This window comes from Stegostoma tigrinum, chromosome 9 (assembly GCF_030684315.1).
Source record: "Stegostoma tigrinum isolate sSteTig4 chromosome 9, sSteTig4.hap1, whole genome shotgun sequence".
NCBI classification, from domain to species: domain Eukaryota; kingdom Metazoa; phylum Chordata; class Chondrichthyes; order Orectolobiformes; family Stegostomatidae; genus Stegostoma; species Stegostoma tigrinum.
This window is the reverse complement of record NC_081362.1, coordinates 84,156,509-84,176,412: the sequence shown is the minus strand read 5'-3', so window position 1 is coordinate 84,176,412 and position 19,904 is coordinate 84,156,509. Positions and strand designations below refer to the sequence as shown.

At 45.3% G+C, this 19,904-nt stretch overlaps 1 protein-coding gene across 12 annotated transcripts in view; it reads left to right on the top strand.

Moving 5' to 3' along the window:
- Positions 1-19,904, top strand: part of akt3a (v-akt murine thymoma viral oncogene homolog 3a) — a 397,520-nt gene that overhangs the window by 292,398 nt on the left and 85,218 nt on the right. For all 12 annotated transcript variants that reach the window (XM_059648719.1, XM_048536499.2, XM_059648714.1 and 9 more), the window contains 2 exons: positions 10,058-10,123; positions 11,451-11,519. In XM_059648719.1, the coding sequence (XP_059504702.1) occupies positions 10,058-10,123; positions 11,451-11,519 (135 nt within the window). The remainder of the gene's footprint in view (positions 1-10,057; positions 10,124-11,450; positions 11,520-19,904) is intronic.

Here is a 19,904-nt window from a genome sequence, read left to right as displayed (position 1 = left end):
ATCCTCCATGGTGATCTGGTCTCACCAGGTCCAGAAGGGTTTCAGTTGTGCTGGCTGTTTAATTTCCCAAGTCACCACTAGTTGTTTTAGTTTTGCCAGGATTGGATCTTTTTGTGTCCATAGTCTGATATTGTCAGCGGCAATGGGAATGGTGTCCCGAAAGTTTAAAGCAGGAACAACTCTTCTAGAGGCAACATCACCAGTGGTGAGGTGGCTTAAGGCAGAAACGTTTGATACTTTGCCGCTTGGACAGTGTTCCAATTTGTAATTTTGTGTACTCAGAATAAGAGCCCATTGCTGAATCTGACCTGAAGCTCTAGGCGGCACAGCCCTGCCCTCTTTAAGTAGCCCTTGCAGGGCTTTATGGTCTGTTATCTCGGTGAATGTATTGGTGGAATTTTTTCTCACCAGAGACAACCATCAATCCTTCCTTCTCTATCTGGGCATATCTTTGCTCGGCATCAACCAAGTCCAGGAAGCATACACTGTCGGGTGTTCCTCTCTGCTGGGCCACCGGTGAGCCAACACTACTCCAATACTACTCCGATTCCATTCAGGGAGGCATTGCATGTCAGCAACGCAATTCATTTGGGATCAAAGTATGCCAGGACCTTAGATGATGATATATGCTTCTTCACTTCCCTAAGTGCTACATTTTGGCTTGGAGACAATTTCCAAGGCTAATCCCCTTTCAATAGCAAATTAAAGATGATAGGATGGAGGGCAGGTTACGTATGAAATTTCTTACTATTTCACCAACCCAAGGAATGATCGAAGCTCCAGTGCAAACATGGGAGCCAGGGCACCTTTGATCACTCTCACTTTATCTTCCAAAGGTATAACCCAGTCTTGTCGACTCTCGCCCAAGTATGTCACTTGGGGTGCCTGGAACATGCATTTTTCACTCTTAAGGCGTACACCAGCATCGGAAAAGTGTTTTAATACTGTGCCCAAGTTCTCTAAATGCTCTTTATTGGTCTTCCCTGTTATTAGCACATAAATGGCAACCTGGAGTAGACCTTGTAAAATTTTCTGCATCATCTGCTGGAAAATGGCACAGGTTGATGGTACCCCAAAAGGTAGTCTTGTACATTGGACAAACCCTTATGGGTATTAATTGTAGCATACTTCTGGAAATCCTTATCTAATAGTGATTGCATGTACATATGGCTCATGTCGAGCTTCATGAAGGACAGAGCCCTGCCAGCTTTGCATATAAATCCTCTATGCAAGGGATTGGGTATATATCCACCTGCAAGAAATGGTTTACTGTTTGTTTGAAATCCCCACAAAGGTGAACCAATCACTTGGGCTTCACAATTGAAATTACAGGTGCTGCCCATTCCGCAAACTGGACTGGTTTGATGATGCGAGATAATGGGAACTGCAGATGCTGGAGAATTCCAAGATAATAAAATGTGAGGCTGGATGAACACAGCAGGCCCAGCAGCATCTCAGTAGCACAAAAGCTGACGTTTCGGGCCTAGACCCTTCATCAGAGAGGGGGATGGGGAGAGGGAACTGAATAAATAGGGAGAGAGGGGGAGGCGGACCGAAGATGGAGAGTAAAGAAGATAGGTGGAGAGAGTATAGGTGGGGAGGTAGGGAGGGGATAGGTCAGTCCAGGGAAGACGGACAGGTCAAGGAGGTGGGATGAAGTTAGTAGGTAGATGGGGGTGCGGCTTGGGGTGGGAGGAAGGGATGGGTGAGAGGAAGAACCGGTTAGGGAGGCAGAGACAGGTTGGACTGGTTTTGGGATGCAGTGGGTGGGGGGGAAGAGCTGGGCTGGTTGTGTGGTGCAGTGGGAGGAGGGGACGAACTGGGCTGGTTTAGGGATGCAGTAGGGGAAGGGGAGATTTTGAAACTGGTGAAGTCCACATTGATACCATTAGGCTGCAGGGTTCCCAGGCGGAATATGAGTTGCTGTTCCTGCAACCTTCGGGTGGCATCATTGTGGCAGTGCAGGAGGCCCATGATGGACATGTCATCAAGAGAATGGGAGGGGGAGTGGAAATGGTTTGCGACTGGGAGGTGCAGTTGTTTGTTGCGAACTGAGCGGAGGTGTTCTGCAAAGTGGTCTCCAAGCCTCCGCTTGGTTTCCCCAATGTAGAGGAAGCTGCACCGGTTACAGTGGATGCAGTATACCACATTGGCAGATGTGCAGGTGAACCTCTGCTTAATGTGGAATGTCATCTTGGGGCCTGGGATGGGGGTGAGGGAGGAGGTGTGGGGGCAAGTGTAGCATTTCCTGCGGTTGCAGGGGAAGGTGCCGGGTGTGGTGGGGTTGGAGGGCAGTGTGGAGCGAACAAGGGAGTCACGGAGAGAGTGGTCTCTCCGGAAAGCAGACAGGATGGGGATGGAAAAATGTCTTGGGTGGTGGGTACCACAGCCACATCACCTTCCTCAGCACCTGCCTACGGAACCAGATCATCCCCAAGGGACTACAGTCCACATTTCAGCCTTCCCAATTTGGCCCCAACCGTGACCACCTCTACACCCAGAATATTCAGACCCTTCAGAAGCGTTTCTCCCTGCGAGTCCTGAAACAGACACTTGCAGCCATGCGCCGGCACCTCCAGGCACTGCAATCCAGCCTGCCCCAGCTCAGAGCCTCCCTCTCCCAGACCTGCAAAGGACCTCTGCTGTTTTTTATCCTCCGCAGGATCCACAGACTGAATACCCAGTTTCACTCAGCTTCACTGGACACCAAAAATCGTAAGTACAACCAGCTCACTGGCCCCCGCCACCCACAAGAGGATTCCTGCGCCTCCCAAATCCCGACTCTGTCCCTGCCCCTGCCCCACCATGCACCCGCCGCCATTGACCATGAGGACACGGCTGGAGACCCCACCGATGACGTCACATCTGCCTCCACCGGCCACAGAACTTCCGGAACCGCTGCTGCAGTCACCACCTCCACGTCCAGGTACAACACCCCACACACCACCCTCACCTCAGCTGCTGCCGCCCACCCCGATACTCCAACCGCCGACGGAACCCTGCCCACGGCCGACGCCGACGGAACCCCGCCCACAGCCGACGGAACCCCGCCCACGGCCGGCGGAACCCCGGCCACGGCCGACGACCTCATCGCTCCGCCCACAACCTCCACAGCCAGCAGCCCCAGAGAAGACAGCCACACTGAGCCCTGCCGCATCTTCACCATCCCCCCAGACCTCCCACTGACTGAGGATGAACGGTCAGTCCTTAGTAAGGGGCTCACCTTTCTCCCCCTACAACCACACATCAACGAATACCAGTCACGGTTGGACATAGAGCAGTTTTTCCGCCGTCTTCGCCTCCATGCCTACTTCTTCAATCGGGAACCTAATCCTCCTTCCACTGACCCCTTCACCCGCTTCCAACACAAGTCCTCCTCCTGGACACCACCCCCAGGCCTCCTACCCTCCCTCGACCTCTTCATCTCCAACTGCCGTCGACACATTAACCGCCTCAACCTCTCCACCCCTCTCACCCACTCCAACCTCTCCCCCGCAGAACGGGCAGCCCTCCGCTCCCTCCGCTCCAGCCCCAACCTCACCATCAAACCCGCAGACAAGGGTGGCGCAGTGGTAGTATGGCGCACTGACCTCTACATCGCCGAGGCCAAACACCAACTCTCCGACACCACCTCCTACCGCCCCCTCGATCATGACCCCACACCCGAGCACCAAACCATCATCTCCAACACCATTCACGACCTCATCACCTCAGGGGACCTCCCACCCACAGCCTCCAACCTCATTGTTCCCCAACCCCGCACGGCCCGTTTCTATCTCCTTCCCAAAATCCACAAACCTGCCTGCCCTGGTCGACCCATCGTCTCAGCCTGCTCCTGCCCCACCGAACTCATCTCCACCTATCTGGACTCCATTTTCTCCCCTTTGGTCCAGGAACTCCCCACCTACGTCCGTGACACCACCCACGCCCTCCACCTCCTCCAGGACTTCCAATTCCCTGGCCCCCAACACCTCATATTCACCATGGACGTCCAGTCCCTATACACCTGCATTCCGCATGCAAATGGCCTCAAGGCCCTCCGCTTCTTCCTGTCCCGCAGACCCGACCAGTCCTCCTCCACCGACACTCTCATCTGCCTAGCTGAACTCGTCCTCACCCTCAACAACTTCTCTTTTGACTCCTCCCACTTCCTACAGACTAAGGGGGTGGCCATGGGCACCCGCATGGGCCCCAGCTATGCCTGCCTCTTTGTAGGTTACGTGGAACAGTCCCTCTTCCGCACCTACACAGGCCCCAAACCCCACCTCTTCCTCCGGTACATTGATGACTGTATCGGCGCCGCCTCTTGCTCCCCAGAGGAGCTCGAACAGTTCATCCACTTCACCAACACCTTCCACCCCAACCTTCAGTTCACCTGGGCCATCTCCAGCACATCCCTCACCTTCCTGGACCTCTCAGTCTCCATCTCAGGCAACCAGCTTGTAACTGATGTCCATTTCAAGCCCACCGACTCCCACAGCTACCTAGAATACACCTCCTCCCACCCACCCTCCTACAAAAATTCCATCCCCTATTCCCAATTCCTCCGCCTCCGCCGCATCTGCTCCCACGATAAGACATTCCACTCCCGCACATCCCAGATGTCCCAGTTCTTTAAGGACCGCAACTTTCCCCCCGCAGTGATCGAGAACGCCCTTGACCGCGTCTCCCGTATTTCCCGCAACACATCCCTCACACCCCGCCCCCGCCACAACCGCCCCAAGAGGATCCCCCTCGTTCTCACACACCATCCTACCAACCTCCGGATACAACGCATCATCCTCCGACACTTTCACCATTTACAATCCGACCCCACCACCCAAGACATTTTTCCATCCCCACCCCTGTCTGCTTTCCGGAGAGACCACTCTCTCCGTGACTCCCTTGTTCGCTCCACACTGCCCTCCAACCCCACCACACCCGGCACCTTCCCCTGCAACCGCAGGAAATGCTACACTTGCCCCCACACTTCCTCCCTCACCCCTATCCCAGGCCCCAAGATGACATTCCACATTAAGCAGAGGTTCACCTGCACATCTGCCAATGTGGTATACTGCATCCACTGTACCCAGTGTGGCCTCCTCTACATTGGGGAAACCGAGCGGAGGCTTGGAGACCGCTATGCAGAACACCTCCGCTCAGTTCGCAACAAACAACTGCACCTCCCAGTCGCAAACCATTTCCACTCCCCCTCCCATTCTCTTGATGACATGTCCATCATGGGCCTCCTGCAGTGCCACAATGATGCCACCCGAAGGTTGCAGGAACAGCAACTCATATTCCGCCTGGGAACCCTGCAGCCTAATGGTATCAATGTGGACTTCACCAGTTTCAAAATCTCCCCTTCCCCTACTGCATCCCTAAACCAGCCCAGTTCGTCCCCTCCTCCCACTGCACCACACAACCAGCCCAGCTCTTCCCCCCCACCCACTGCATCCCAAAACCAGTCCAACCTGTCTCTGCCTCCCTAACCGGTTCTTCCTCTCACCCATCCCTTCCTCCCACCCCAAGCCGCACCCCCATCTACCTACTAACCTCATCCCACCTCCTTGACCTGTCCGTCTTCCCTGGACTGACCTATCCCCTCCCTACCTCCCCACCTATACTCTCTCCACCTATCTTCTTTACTCTCCATCTTCGGTCCGCCTCCCCCTCTCTCCCTATTTATTCCAGTTCCCTCTCCCCATCCCCCTCTCTGATGAAGGGTCCAGGCCCGAAACGTCAGCTTTTGTGCTCCTGAGATGCTGCTTGTCCTGCTGTGTTCATCCAGCCTCACATTTTATTATCTTGGTTTGATGATGCCTTTGCTTTCCAGCCTCCTGCTTCCTGCCTCTACTTTTGCACAGAAGGCAAATGGTACTGGATGGGTCTCGCAGAATCGTGGAACTGTTTCTTCGTTAACATGTAAAGTGGCCTTGGTTCCTTTGATAGTTCCTAGCCCTTCCTGAAAAACCTCTGGGTATTCAATTAGGACCTCACTCAGGCAGCCATTTTCTAATCGAGCAATGTTGATCCAATCAAGTTGAACTTTTCTCAACCAATTTCACCTCGCCAAGCTTGGGCCAGAGCCTCTTACTCCAATCAGTGGTGACTGAACCAGCTGCTCCTCATTAAGCGACTAAAATGAAATTTTTACCCTTAATCTGTGTGTAGCTTGGCTGATGTCTTATGCAAACAGAAGCATTGGAGTACAGAGCGAATTTTAGTAATGACTGGCTCTGCAACGGTAGCAACCACCTTTAGAACTGGGTGACCATTTAACCAGATGTTTACTTTGAATGGTTCTGACTTGGATCTTGCTAAGCAGCTTAACTGTTCCAAACTAGATATAGGTGGACTTTACAGGATGTGCATTCTCCTGGATACTGACCTTGAGTTATCATGCTCATTTCAGGCCTAGGGCAACTCTTTTGCCATCTTGAGTCTGCATATCGGGAACAACTACAATGGCCTGCCGGTCTGGATCCTAGAGAAATCTTTAACTGTTTGGCCGAGGCTTGACTTTGTTTCATCGTTTTGCTGCGGACTGCCCTAGAGTTCTTCTGCTCAGGATATGTCCTGAGTGAGGCAATACAATTGCTTTCACTCGAGGTGTTCCCCAAATTCGATCAGCCTCGTGAGGGTGCACTTCTGTCAGAATACTCTGTAACTCATAAGCTTCACTTGTCACATTTTCCAATTATAAAGCCAGTTGTAGTGCCTGTTTGAAAGTTGGGCTTCAGTTAGTAGGCACTTTTGTATGATCACATCATTAACCCCAAATTGTCTCTCAGCATCTCACTTAGGGTTAAACCCAAATCTAATGCCTCTGCTGGCTGTCTTAATCTCCTCAAAAATTCTGATAAGTAGTCCCCTGGATCTCAAATTGCCGAGTAAAATGCATAGCATCTTGGAATTTGAGGAGACTTGGGATCATAATATTCTTTAGCTAAATCTCTTAACTCTTGAAAGGTTTTAGTGTCTTGTGTCTCAGGGAAAGTTAGGCTTCTAATAATTGAAAAATCTGTGGGTCCACAGGCTGTCAGGAGAATTACTCGTTGCTTTTTGCCTGTCTCAAAGTCATTTGCCTGGAAAAAATTCATGCATCCTTTCCGCATACTGGGTCCAGTCTTCAGCATAAAACCATACTATCCCTAAACAATTTTTGCCCCTCTAAATGTTCATCATTCCTATATTTTATAATCACCACCACAATTTACCCACAACCAAAGTCAGACTCACAGTCTGTAGTTCCCCAGTTTCTCCATACAACCTTTCTTAAACCAAAGTACAGCATTAACCACCCTGCAGACTTGAGGCACCTCACCTGTAGTTATAGATGATGCTAATATTTTTACATGGTGTCTTGTAATTTCTTTCCGCCCCATAACATTCTGGGATACATTAGTTCAGGTCCTGGAGATTTATTCTGTACTTACTCTTCTATAATGTGAACTGTTTTTAAAACATGAAAGTTTATTTCTCTGCACTCTCTAGACTCCACTTCTTTCACCACAGTAAAAACTGACGCAAAATATTCATTTACTATTTCTCCCATCTTTTGGGGTTCGACCAAAGATGGCCTCCTTGATCTTTAAGAGATACAACTGTTTTTCTAGTTACCCTCTTGCTGTTAATGTATTTGTAGAATTTTTTTGGATTATCCTTGACTTATCTGCCAATGCTAGCTCATATGCCCTCTTTGCCTTCTTGATTTCTCTTTTAAGAATGCCCCTACGCTCTTTATATTGATTAAGGAATTGTCTATGTCTAAAATAAGATCCTCTTTTATTCTTGACCAGAACCTCAATATCTTTGTTCCTTAATCTTATCAGCCTTACTCCTCATTCTAAGAGGAACAAAATGCCTCTGAACTCTCGTCATCACACTCTTGGATGTCTCCCACTTGCCTAATGTCCTTTTACCTGCAAACAGTCTACTGTAATCAACTTTTGAAAGTTCTTGACTCATACCATTAAAATTTGCCTTACTCCAATTAAAACCTTCAACTTTTATGGAAGGCTTATGCTTTTCCATAACCATTTTGAAACTAATAGAATTATGATTGCTAGACCCAAAGTGGTCTTTTACTTTTACTTCAGTCACCTGTACTGCCTTATTACCCAAAAGAAAGTCTAGTTTTGTTCTTTCTATATTAGGAGCATCCACATACTGATAAAGAAAATTTTCTTGAGCATGTTTGACAAATTCTTCACCATCCAAACCTTTAACACAGCGGTAGTCCCCTTCAATGTTTGGAAAATTAAAATCCCTCATTATTCCCCCATTATTACAAACTTATTATGTTTGCATATATCTGACATCTCCCTACATATTTGTTTCTCAATTTCTCCTTTACTGTTGGGGTCCTTTAGTACAATCCCATCAAAGCGATCTTTCCTTTCTTAATTGTAATTTCTACCCATATATCTACACTGGACAATTTTTCAGAAATATCTCCCAACAGCCCCAATCAGGGGACTCAAATTCAACGAGGTCCACCTGCCTGACCTCATTCCAATCACTGCATAGTGGGCAGTGAATAAGAATGGGACCTTAATCAGATGGGCCAATGGGTCACGGAATGGCAGATGGGTTAATTTCGATAAACATTCGGTATTTTGGTGAGGTAAACCAGGGCAGGACTTGAACAGTTATTGGTAGGGCCCTGGAGGGTGTTGCTGAACAGAGACCCAAGAATTCTCGCATGAGAATTCCTAGAAGCATGGCATTCCAACTGGAACTCTATCAACAAACACATTGATTTGGAGCCAATCTACCATCCTCTCTGTCTATCTCTCTTTCTCTCTTTCTGCAACCTCTGGCTAACATCTCCCCAGGCAGCAATGTCAACAGCTTGTACCTTTCTCAGTCTCTCTCTCTCTTTCTCTATCTGTATCTCTTTGCAACCTCTGGCAACAGCCCATTTATTCTACTTTTTTGTTTCCTGTCTGCTAATTGATTTTGTATCTATCTCAGTACATTGCCTGCTGTTCAATATGCTTTAATTTTACAAATTAATCTCTTATGTGGGATTTTGTCAAAAGCCTTCTGAAAGTCCAAATACACCACAACCACACGGATGTACCTATCTCCACTGGTTACATTTTCAAAGAATTCTGGTAGATTTGTCAAGTATAATATCCTTTTTGCATGTCCTTGCTGTGTGTCAAATTTGCAACTTCTGTAGGTGCTATACTATAAAATCGTTGATGATGGACTCTAGTGTCTTACCCACTAACGCTCTGAGATTTACTGGCCTATAATTCCCTGCTTTCTCTCAACCTCACTTTATAAATGCTGGAGTTATATTAACTACCCTCCAATCTGTAGGAATTGTTCCAGAATCAAAAGAATCTAGGCTGGGACTTTTTGCCCTTGAGCTTTGAAGATTGAGGGATGACCTTATAGAGATTTATGAAATCGTGAGGGGCATGGCTAGATTGAATAGACAAAGTCATCTTCCTGGGTTGGGAAAGTCCAAAATTAGAGGACATAGATTGAAGATGAGAGAGAAAAGATTTTTAAAAATGACCTGAGGAGTAAGTTTATCACACAGTGGGCGGTGCATGTATGGAACAAGCTGCCAGAGTACGTGGTGGAGGCAGGTATAATCACAACATTTATAATGCATCTGGATGGGAATGTGACTGAGAAGGCTTTAGATATATGGGCCAAATGCTAGCAAATGGGGCTAGGTCAGTTCAGTAAAGATGAGTTGGACCCAAGAGTCTGTTTCTATGCTGCATGGCTGTATGACTCAAAGTATTTCAGGAAAAGTGATCATAAACTGAGTCATCAATTTATTTTTGTTTTGGACAGGCAGCCAAGAACATGCTTAAGAGAAATCTTAACAGCACATCATTTATTTCCCACCTTTTGTTAAACAGTTGCTAATAGACTGTTATGAACTCATGGAAGTAAAAATCTAGTTACGTTGTAACTGGCAAAATTTTGGTCTACATAGCTAGTTTACAAGAGTATAACAAAGCTAATATTAAGGTTTAGTTTAAATTGTTTTCTGAAGCTCAGCTACCATTAAGATATTTGGACTTAAAATTGTTTTCCCTTTTATTAGGATGAGGTAGCACATACACTTACAGAGAGTAGAGTATTAAAAAACACAAGGCATCCATTCCTAACGGTAAGTACTATAAAACTACTTGTCTTTTTGCAATTCAGGCATTAATCGTTAAGATCCAGCTACTGTTGTTTCTTTTAGTTTATAAGATATTTTGGTACAAACTAGACCTGGAGAGAATAATTGGTGCTTACAATGACAGTTATAGCTATAGCTTAGCTACAAAATTATGTAGCAACATCTGTTCTGTATTAATATATTGGAATAAGCACAGCATATGAAATCTTTTATTTGAGCATATTAACTGATACATTTATAAATTACAATTAATGTAGCGTGAGAAAGCTACTTGCGTTTTGTTGCAGCAAACAGTTCCAAACCATATCCAAAGGCAAAATACATCAGGTTACAAAGAAATCACAACACAAAGTACTTTATTTCTTGAGTTTTTATCCTTGGGCCTATGTGCAATTTTTCTTAGAATTCAGGCACAATAATGCCATTTTCGATGTAAAATTTTATGGTTGCAATCTCATTTTATGAGATCAAAGATAATTCTATTATTAAAAAGTTGTTTCTGGTACATTAAAGGAGCACAGATGTCTTAATTATTTAGTAAATGTTATGAGCACTCAACATAGTATTAATTTATATTCATTTACTTCAATCACTGTGACCTGTTAGTGATGTAGTAATGTAGAAAGTAACGCTTTGTACTTATGGCTAATGCGAAAAAAATAAGTTTGCAACAAATTTTCTTCTAATGGTAGGTGACTCCCTTTTCATGTTATTCAAATGGAGCAGAAAATGTTTGATATTTTTAAACTAGTTGTGAAAATGTTCTGCTTCACAAGGGAACGAACAGTATCCAGTAGTAGAATGTATCATCTCTGATTTTCAGATTTATTCTTATTCTATTCTAACGTATGTAATACTGAGAAGTAAAATGCCACTAAATAACTGTCAATTATAAATTAATCTGTGGAAGGGTCACCAGACCCGAAACGTTAACTCTGTTTTTCCCTTCACAGATGCTGCCAGACCTGCTGAGCTTTTCCAGCAACTCTGTTTTTGTTCCTGATTTGCAGCATCAGCAGTTCTTTCATTTTTTATAAATTAATCTGAGAAGGGAGAATCATTATAATTTTTGAATTTGCTATTGGATATAAACATTTGGCATCTTTCATCACTATTTAGTATTATCAGAGCTCTTTGGAGTGCTTATTTCAAGTTAAATGCAGCTTTTTAGCAACTCTTAAGGGGTCACTTAGAAGAAAGTATATTTACATTAAAATTTTGCATCTAATTTGTTCTATGCGATAACATGACAACTGTCAAATCTAAATAATCCAAATAACTCTCTGTACACTTATGATTCTTTATATTGCAGTCTTTGAAGTATTCTTTCCAGACTAAAGATCGTTTATGTTTTGTCATGGAGTATGTGAATGGTGGAGAGGTAAGCATTATCCTACAATGCAAGCTATTGTAAACAGTATTTTCTGCATTTATTTTGTAATGGTCAATGATACTGATTATTGTCATTTCTTGCTTTGTTTTAAGGAACAAAGGTAGAGCTTGCTTCATGTTCAAATTTGAGTTTGTTTGTAATAATGAAGATAATGTAACAATCACTTTTTCTACCTAACATCTAATACTTGCCCCATTCCCAGGTGACAACTTAGTAGCAAATCTTAGTGGGAGCAAAGGGATTCAGTGGGCTAAAACATTTTGAGCTGTCTGATGACAGGAAAGTTGACTTTCTGCACAAAGAAATCACAATCTTTCAGAGTGCTGCCCCTTTGTCAGGTGAAGTGAGAGAGTGGCACACAGGCACAGAATTTATAAGCAGAGAGGTCATGGACAGAATTATCAAAAGAGTATACAAATGGTGTGACAGGTTGAACAATAGGTCTCTGCAGGTATCAAGGGTATCAGACAGTGTGAGTAAAGTGTTAACAGCTGAATAACGAGTAAAGGGATGGCCTATAATTTAACTAAAGGAGAAAGAGAAATACTTACAAATAATTAAAAAAGGTGGTGCTAGAGACAAACCGAATGAGTGGAATAACATAATAGGTTAAGAGTTACACGCTGAAGGTCACTACAAACTAATAAGTAAATCAAAATTGTAAAACTAATTTAGGTAGAAAGATTGTAATAATTTATCAAGGTGATGGTGTCAAAACAGGACGGTAAGGAAGATCTTCGCGATATAGAACAGTGTGGTTGGGTCACCTGTAGTGCGACATGAGCCCAAGATCAGGGTTGAGATCATCTTTATGGGTACGGAACTTGGCTATCAGTTTTTGCTCGGTGATTCTGCATTGGTTTGTATCTCGAAGGCTGCCTTGGGGGAGACTTACCTGAAGATCGGAGGCTGAATGTCCTTGACCATCAAAGTGTCCCCTGACTGGGAGAGAACATTCCTGTCTAGCGATTGTTGTGCAGTGTCCATTCATCCATTGCCATAACGCCTGCATGGTCTTGCCAATGCACCGTGCTCTGGGAAACTTAGCTGAAGATCGGAGGCTGAATGTCCTTGACCGCCGAAGTGTCCCCTGACTGGGAGAGAACATTACTGTCTGGCAATTGTTGCGCAGTGTCCATTCATCCATTGTCAAAACGTCTGCATGGTCTCGCCAATGCACCATGCTCTGGGGCATTCTTGCCTGCATTGTATGAGAGAGATAGCATTATCTGAGTCACATGAATACCTGCCGTATACATGGTGGCTGATGTTCCCACGTGTGATGGCAGATTCCATGTTGATGATCTGGCAATGTTGATGATACAACGGTTGCCATGGCAGGGTTATGTGATGTTGATGTTGTCCTGAAGGCTGGGTGGTTTGCTGTGAACCATGGTCTCTTTAAGGTTTGGTAATTATTTAAGGATGAGAAGTGGAGGCGTAGGGATGATCTTGGCAAGAAGTTGTCATCATTGATGACATGTTGAAAGCTGAAAGGACATGGTGCTGTTTTTCCGCTCCAGGGAAGTACTGAATGACGAAGGGTACTCCATCAGTCGTATCCCATGTTAGTCTTCTGAGGCTGTCATTGCTGTTTCTGGCTGTGGCACATTGGAACTAGCGATTGATGAGTTGAGTATTGTATCCATTCTTATGAGGACATCCTTCAAAATCTTTAGGTGTCCGACCTGTTCCTCCTCATCTGATCAGGGCTTATCTGTAGGAGATGTCTTCTTTAATATGTTTAGGTGGAAACTAGAGAAGTGCAGTAGTGTAAGATTGTTTGTGGACTTGTGGTAGAGTGAGGTACTGAGGTGTTCATCCTTGATGGAGATGCATGTGTCTAAGTCTTGCTCGAACTGCCAAACCTTAAACAGACCATCGTTTGTGGCAAACTACCCAGCGTTCAGGACAACATCGACCACAGCACCACACAACCTTGCCACGGCAACTGCTGCAAGGCATGCCAAATCATTAACGTGGATTACTACCATCACATGTGGGAACACCAACTGTCACTTACACAGCAAGTGTACTCAGCCAATGTTGACTCTCTCATATGCTGCAAGCAATAATGTCCCAAGGCATGGTATATTGTCAAGATCATGCAGAGATGCAATGACAAAGGATGAATGGACACCATGCAACATTTGCCTGACAGGAATGATCCCTTCCAGTCGGCGAACACTTCAGTGGTTGAGGACATTCAGCCTCCGATCTTCACGTATGTGTCCTCCAAGGCAGCCTTCAAGATACACAACAACCCAGAATCACCAAGCAGAGACTGATAGCCAAGTTCCATACCCATGAAGACGGTCTCAGCCATGATCTTGGGCTCATGTCCTGCTACGTACGACCCCACCACACTTCTGTATGTGGAAAATCTTCCTTACTGGCCTGTTTTGACACCATCACTTTGATAAATTGTTATGACCTCTCTACCTTAATCAGTTTGTACAGTTTTGATTTACTCATTACTTTGTTGTGACCCTCGGCATGTGACTGTTATACCTATTATGATATTCCAGTCATTTGGTTTGTCTCTAGCGCCATCTTATTTTTAATTATTTGTAATTATCTCTCTGCCTCATTTAATTGGATTATAGGTAATCCTTTTGCTCGTTGTTCAACAGTTGACACTTTCTCACACTCTTGATCACCTGCAGAGACCTGTTATTCAGCCTGTTGACACTTCACTCACACCTGCAACTAAAGTCTCATCTATCCCACTGTATTTTTGGATAAGTTTCCTTTTGGTTTTCAAGTGGTGTTGCATTCTGGCACTAATTCCCAGCATGACTAAACACTCAATACTTCCAGCTTTCAACTTGTTGTCCTGTAGATTATGACTCCTCAAAAGTGCTTTTTAAATGTGATGAGCATTTAAGCATAGTGTTCTGGAATTCCGCCACTTTCTGTCTAAAAGGTTTTCTTCCCGACTTCCTTGTAATTCTTGGAAACAATTAGCTGAGATACAATCAGTAGTCATGTAGAAAATGATGAATTTATTAGGAACAGTCAGCATGTTGTGCTTGACTAACTCGCTGGAGTTTTTTTAAAAGGTAACAGAAAGTTGATGAGGGTAACACTTCTGATGTGGTATGCATGGTTTTCCAGATGGCATTTGACACAGTTCCTTTTCAGACTAATGAGGAATGTTGTAGGTCCTGGTATAAAAGGGACAGTAGTAACATGGATATAACATTTGATTGAGTGTTGAGGAAACAGATAAATGGCCAATGGATATTTTTCAGGCTGGAGGAAAGGTTTGTAATGGAGTTCCACATTGGGGCCCTTGTTTTTCCTGATGTGTATTCATGATCTGATTTTGGTGCACAGGGGACAATTTCTAAGTTTATGAATAATACTAATCTTGGAAAAATTGTAAACTGTGAAGAGGATGTTGCAGACCTCCAAAACAACATTCTGTGTGTCTGCTTGGGTTTCCTCCGGATGTTCCACTTTCCTCCCACAGCCCAAAGATGTGCAGGCTAGGTGGATTGGCCATGTTAAATTGTCCGTAGTGTTCAGGGATGTGTGGATTAGGTGGGTGTTCTGAGGGCCGGTGTGGACTTGTTGGGCTGAAGGGCCTGTGTCCACACTGAAGTGATTCTATTATCTAATCTATGATCTAAGTTGCTGGAGTAGGCAGATATGTTGCAAATGAGATTCAGATGGGAGAAATGTGAGATGATGTACTTTTGTTGGGAGAATACTGAAAGAAAATAAGGGTAAAGTTCTAAAGTAGTGCAAAAACAAATGGACCTTGGTTTATATTTGCACAGACCATTGAAGGTGGCAGGACAAGTGGGGAGAGCAGCAAATAAAGCATATGTTGTTCTCAGCTTTACTAATAGAGGCATAAGAGGATAAAAGCAAGGAAGTCATATTTAACTTTTACAAGACACTATTAGACCTCATCTGAAGGATTGTGTACAGTTGTGGACTCCACAATGAGACATCAGGGTCAGGTAAATAGCCAAAAACCTGGCAATTTTGGGGTGGAGAAGATTGGTGAATATAGTAACCCTGTTGCTGTAAGAGTAGACATTATTGATGTGGTGGTTCCTGCGTGGAATATCCATAAATGAAAGGAATCTTCCCTACTGAATTCATTAGAAGGCTACCAGGCTTTATTCAGTGGCCTTCCAAGGCGGTGCATCAGCTTCTTAAATGATGAAAGTGCCATCCAATGCCAGCCAACTCCTTGCAGAGGCTGGAAATAGCCCTCCATAGATAGACTGGAGAGTTCGGCAGATAAATGGCAGATGGAGTTCAATCCAGGCAAATGCGAGGTGATGCATTTTGGAAGATCAAATTCAAGGGCGAACTATACAGTAAATGGAAAAGTCCTAGGGAAAATTGATGAACAGAGAGATCTGGGTGTTCAGGTCTATTGTTCCCTGAAGATGACAACGCAGGTCAATAGGCTGGTCAAAAAGGCATATGGCATGCTTTCCTTCATTGGGCGGGGTATTAAGTACAAGAGTTGGCAGGTCATGTTGCAGTTGTATAGGACTTTGGTTCGGCCACATTTGGAGTACTGTGTGCAGTTCTGGTCGCCACATTACCAAAAGGATGTGGATGCTTTGGAGAGGGTGCAGAGGAGGTTCACCAGGATATTGCCTGGTATGGAGGGTGCTAGCTAAGAAGGGAGGTTGAATAGACTAGGATTATTTTGATTAGAAAGACGGAAATTGAGGGGGGATCTGATTGAAGTCTACAAAATCATGAGGGGTATTGACAGGGTGGATAGCAAAAAGCTTTTTCCCAGAGTGGGGGACTCAGTTACTAGGGGTCATGAGTTCAAAGTGAGAGGAGGAAAGTTTAAGGGAGATATGTGTGGAAAGTTCTGTACACAGAGGGTGGTGGGCGCCTGGAACACGTTGCCCGCAGAGGTGGTAGACGCAGACACGTTAGCGTCTTTTAAGATATATTTGGACAGGTACATGGATGGTAGGGAGCAAATGGACACAGACCGTTAGAAAATAGATGACAGGTTAGATAGAGGATCTTGATCGGCGCAGGCTTGGAGGGCCAAAGGGCCTGTTCCAGTGCTGTAGGTTTCTTTGTTCTTTGTTCTTTGTTGTCTGCTGGAGGTTCATTTAGCCTCTGGTAGGTGCATGATTCCCAATGACCCCAGCACTGGCTATATAACATTATGATGGGAAGGTTCCCTCCTGATAGAAGATTCCCTCCAGCTTCAAGAAGGCTGTGGAGTATCAGGGCTGCAAATGGATGCTTGCCTGGGGCTTTTCTGCTCCTGCATGCTTTCTTTTCTCTTTCTTTCTTTTTACTTCTGCTCTTTTTCTATTTCTTTTCTTTACTTTGGAACCTTTTGCAGCAGATTAGTCAGCGAAATTGGTACAGCAGCTAGAGCAGGCCATGTACGAAATGCAGCTCCTCCTGGTAGTCAGGAGCAGTGATGGACATGGCTGCTCATGGTGACTGTCCAAGGCAGGTGGTGGCAGCAACAATCTCCTCCAGCGATTGAAGGCAGCAGTGTGTCCAGAGTTTTCATGATGGAGTTGCTGGCAAGATGACATCTTGGAGGAGGGCGGCCAGAATGGGACTCTTGGTGAGACAGTGGCAGTGGCAGCCTGGTCTGGCAGCAGAGCCAAGGTCCTGGTTGCAGTGGGCCCAGAGTGGGGACACCTGGCATTAGCAAGGTGCTGGCTGCAGCAGTGGCAGCAGTTGAGGCAGCATGAGAGCCGGGGAGTACTGCTTCATAGAATCATCATAGAAGCCCTACAGTGTGGGAACAGGCCCTCCAGCCCAACAAGTCCATGCTGAACCTCAGAGCACCCCACCCAGACCCATCCCCCTTTAACCCACCTAATCTACACCCCCCGAACACTACAGGCAATTTAGCATGGCCACTTCACCTAACCTGCATATCTTTGGACTGTGGGAGGAAACCAGAGCACCTGGAGGAAACCCACACAGACATGGGGAGAATGTGCAAACTCCACACAGAGAGTCACCCGAGACTAGAATCGAACCCGAGACTAGAATCGAACCCGGGTCCCTGGTGCTGTGAGGTAGCAGTGCTAACCTCTGTGCCACCGTGCCGCCCAATTACAGGATGAGTGTGGGTCCAGCACGGGACCCAGCATCAGCGGCAGCGAGCTGTGCCCAGCAGTGAAGAGATAGCACCTACAGAATGGCAACTCATATGTTGGTGCGTCTGCTGCGGTGGCAACAAGGCATTGAAGGAGAGGTGGTGGCACAGTTGTTGCTGGTGTGTTGGCACAGGACTCAGGATTCTCTTTCAGTTATATCTTTTATCCTTTTTATTCTTAAAGTATTCTCTTTAAGTTATATATATTGTATCCTTTTTATTATTATATTACTCAAAATGGGACCAGATTGTGGCAACTAGTGAAGCTTTTAACTGTATTTTACTGTATTATTAACTCTAAAATGCATGTGACAATTAATAAATCATTGTAGTGTAAATAAATTACCCATTCATAAGTAAGCCATATAGAGATAAGAGATCTTGCTAACTAGGTGTTCCAGGTGACCCAGAAAAATGTGTGCACGATGTCTATGTTCCCACCTTATAAAACTTCATTTTCAAGAATATTCTTGATGTAACTGCACAGAGGTTGGTATCCTGTCACCAAGACGCCTTTTATTTACAAGTGCAGAGTACATAGGCTCTGACCAGCCATTTGGAGCCAGTCCCAGAATGAAGAGACTCTCTGACTCTCCTGTTTAACTCTTGTCAGCGAGGGCTACCTGATTAGCCCAGGCTAACAACCTCAATCAAGGATCTTGTAGTTAATGAGATCCACCTGGCCTTGGTTCTCGTCACCATCCTGCACACCCCCCGCCCCAGACCTCCCCCTGACTGAGGACAAACGCAGTGGCTCAGTGGTTAGCACTGTTGTCTCACAGTGCAAAGGATCTGGGTTCAATTTATCCTTGGGCAACTGTGTGGAGTTTGCACATTCTCCCTGTGTCTGAGTGGGTTTCTTCTGGGTGCTCTGTTTTCTTCCCACACATCAAAGATATGCAGGTTAGCTGGATTGGCCATGGGAAATGCAGGGCTACAGGAATTGGAGGGGGTGAGATAGATCTGGGTGGGATGCTCTTCAAAGGGTCAGTTTTGACTTGATAGGCCAAATGGCCTGCTTCCACGCAATAGGGATTCTGTGTCATCTATGCTCAGCTGATCAGATTGCAGCCTGACACCATGCTGTCCACTGACAACAATACTACCATCTGCAAACTTGCTAATTAAACCTTCAACATTCGCATCCAAATCATCAATGCATGTAACAAACACCAAGGGTCCCAGTACCAGTCCCTGTGGTGCATGGCTGGTCACAGGCTTCCAATTACAAAAATAACCCTCCACCACTACCCCATTTGTAGGCCAGTTTTGGATCCAAATTTGCCAACTTGCCTTACATCCCATGGGCCCATATCTTTTGGACCAGCCTTCTCTGTGGGACCTTGTCAAAGGGTCTCACTAGAGGCCATGTAAACCATATCCAGTGCACTACATCATCAATATATTTAGTTACCTTTACAAAAAGTTAATTAGATTTGCCAGCAAAATGACCCTGTACCAAATTCATGCTGACTATCTCTGATCAATCCTGCATCCTAAGTATGAATTAATCCTTTCCTTCAGAATTTTTTCCAATAATTCCCTACTCTAATGTCATGCCAACTGGCTTGTAATTACCTAGCTGCCCATCCCTACCTATCTCTACTGCCCTTCTTAAACAAAGGAACCACATTAGCTGTCTTTGGGTCATCTGGCACTTTGCTTGTGGCCTGTGAATTATTAAATATATCCACCAGCAATCACCTCCCTTGTCTCCCATAGCAGTTTGGGTACATCTCATCAGGCCTGGGGTATTTCTGAACTTGTATGCCTGCTAAAACATCTAATACTTCCTGTTGATCTTAACATATTCTAGAACCTCACCATTCCAACTGAAATCCCTGGCTATGATGTTTATCTCTTCTGTGAATATAGATTAGAAAATTTATTTAAGGCCTCACCCACATCTGCTAGCTCCATGCACAGGTTGACACTTTGATCTCTAATATGTCCCACTCTTGCCCTGGCAATCTTCTAACTCTTGATATACAGATAAAAAGACTTGGGATTTTTCTTGGTCCTGTCTACCAAGGCAACCCGCTACAGCCACTACTTTTGAAGGGCCTCTCCTGTTTTTAATGCGCTTTACCTGACATATACCTCCTACTTTTTCTTTATCAAACTGTCAATATCCCTTGATATCCGGGGTTCTCCCGAACATGCTGCCCTTGTCCTTCACTCTTAAAGGAACACACTGGCCCTGATTTCTCATTAATACTATGTTTAAAAACTCCCACTTTCCAAATGTTGAC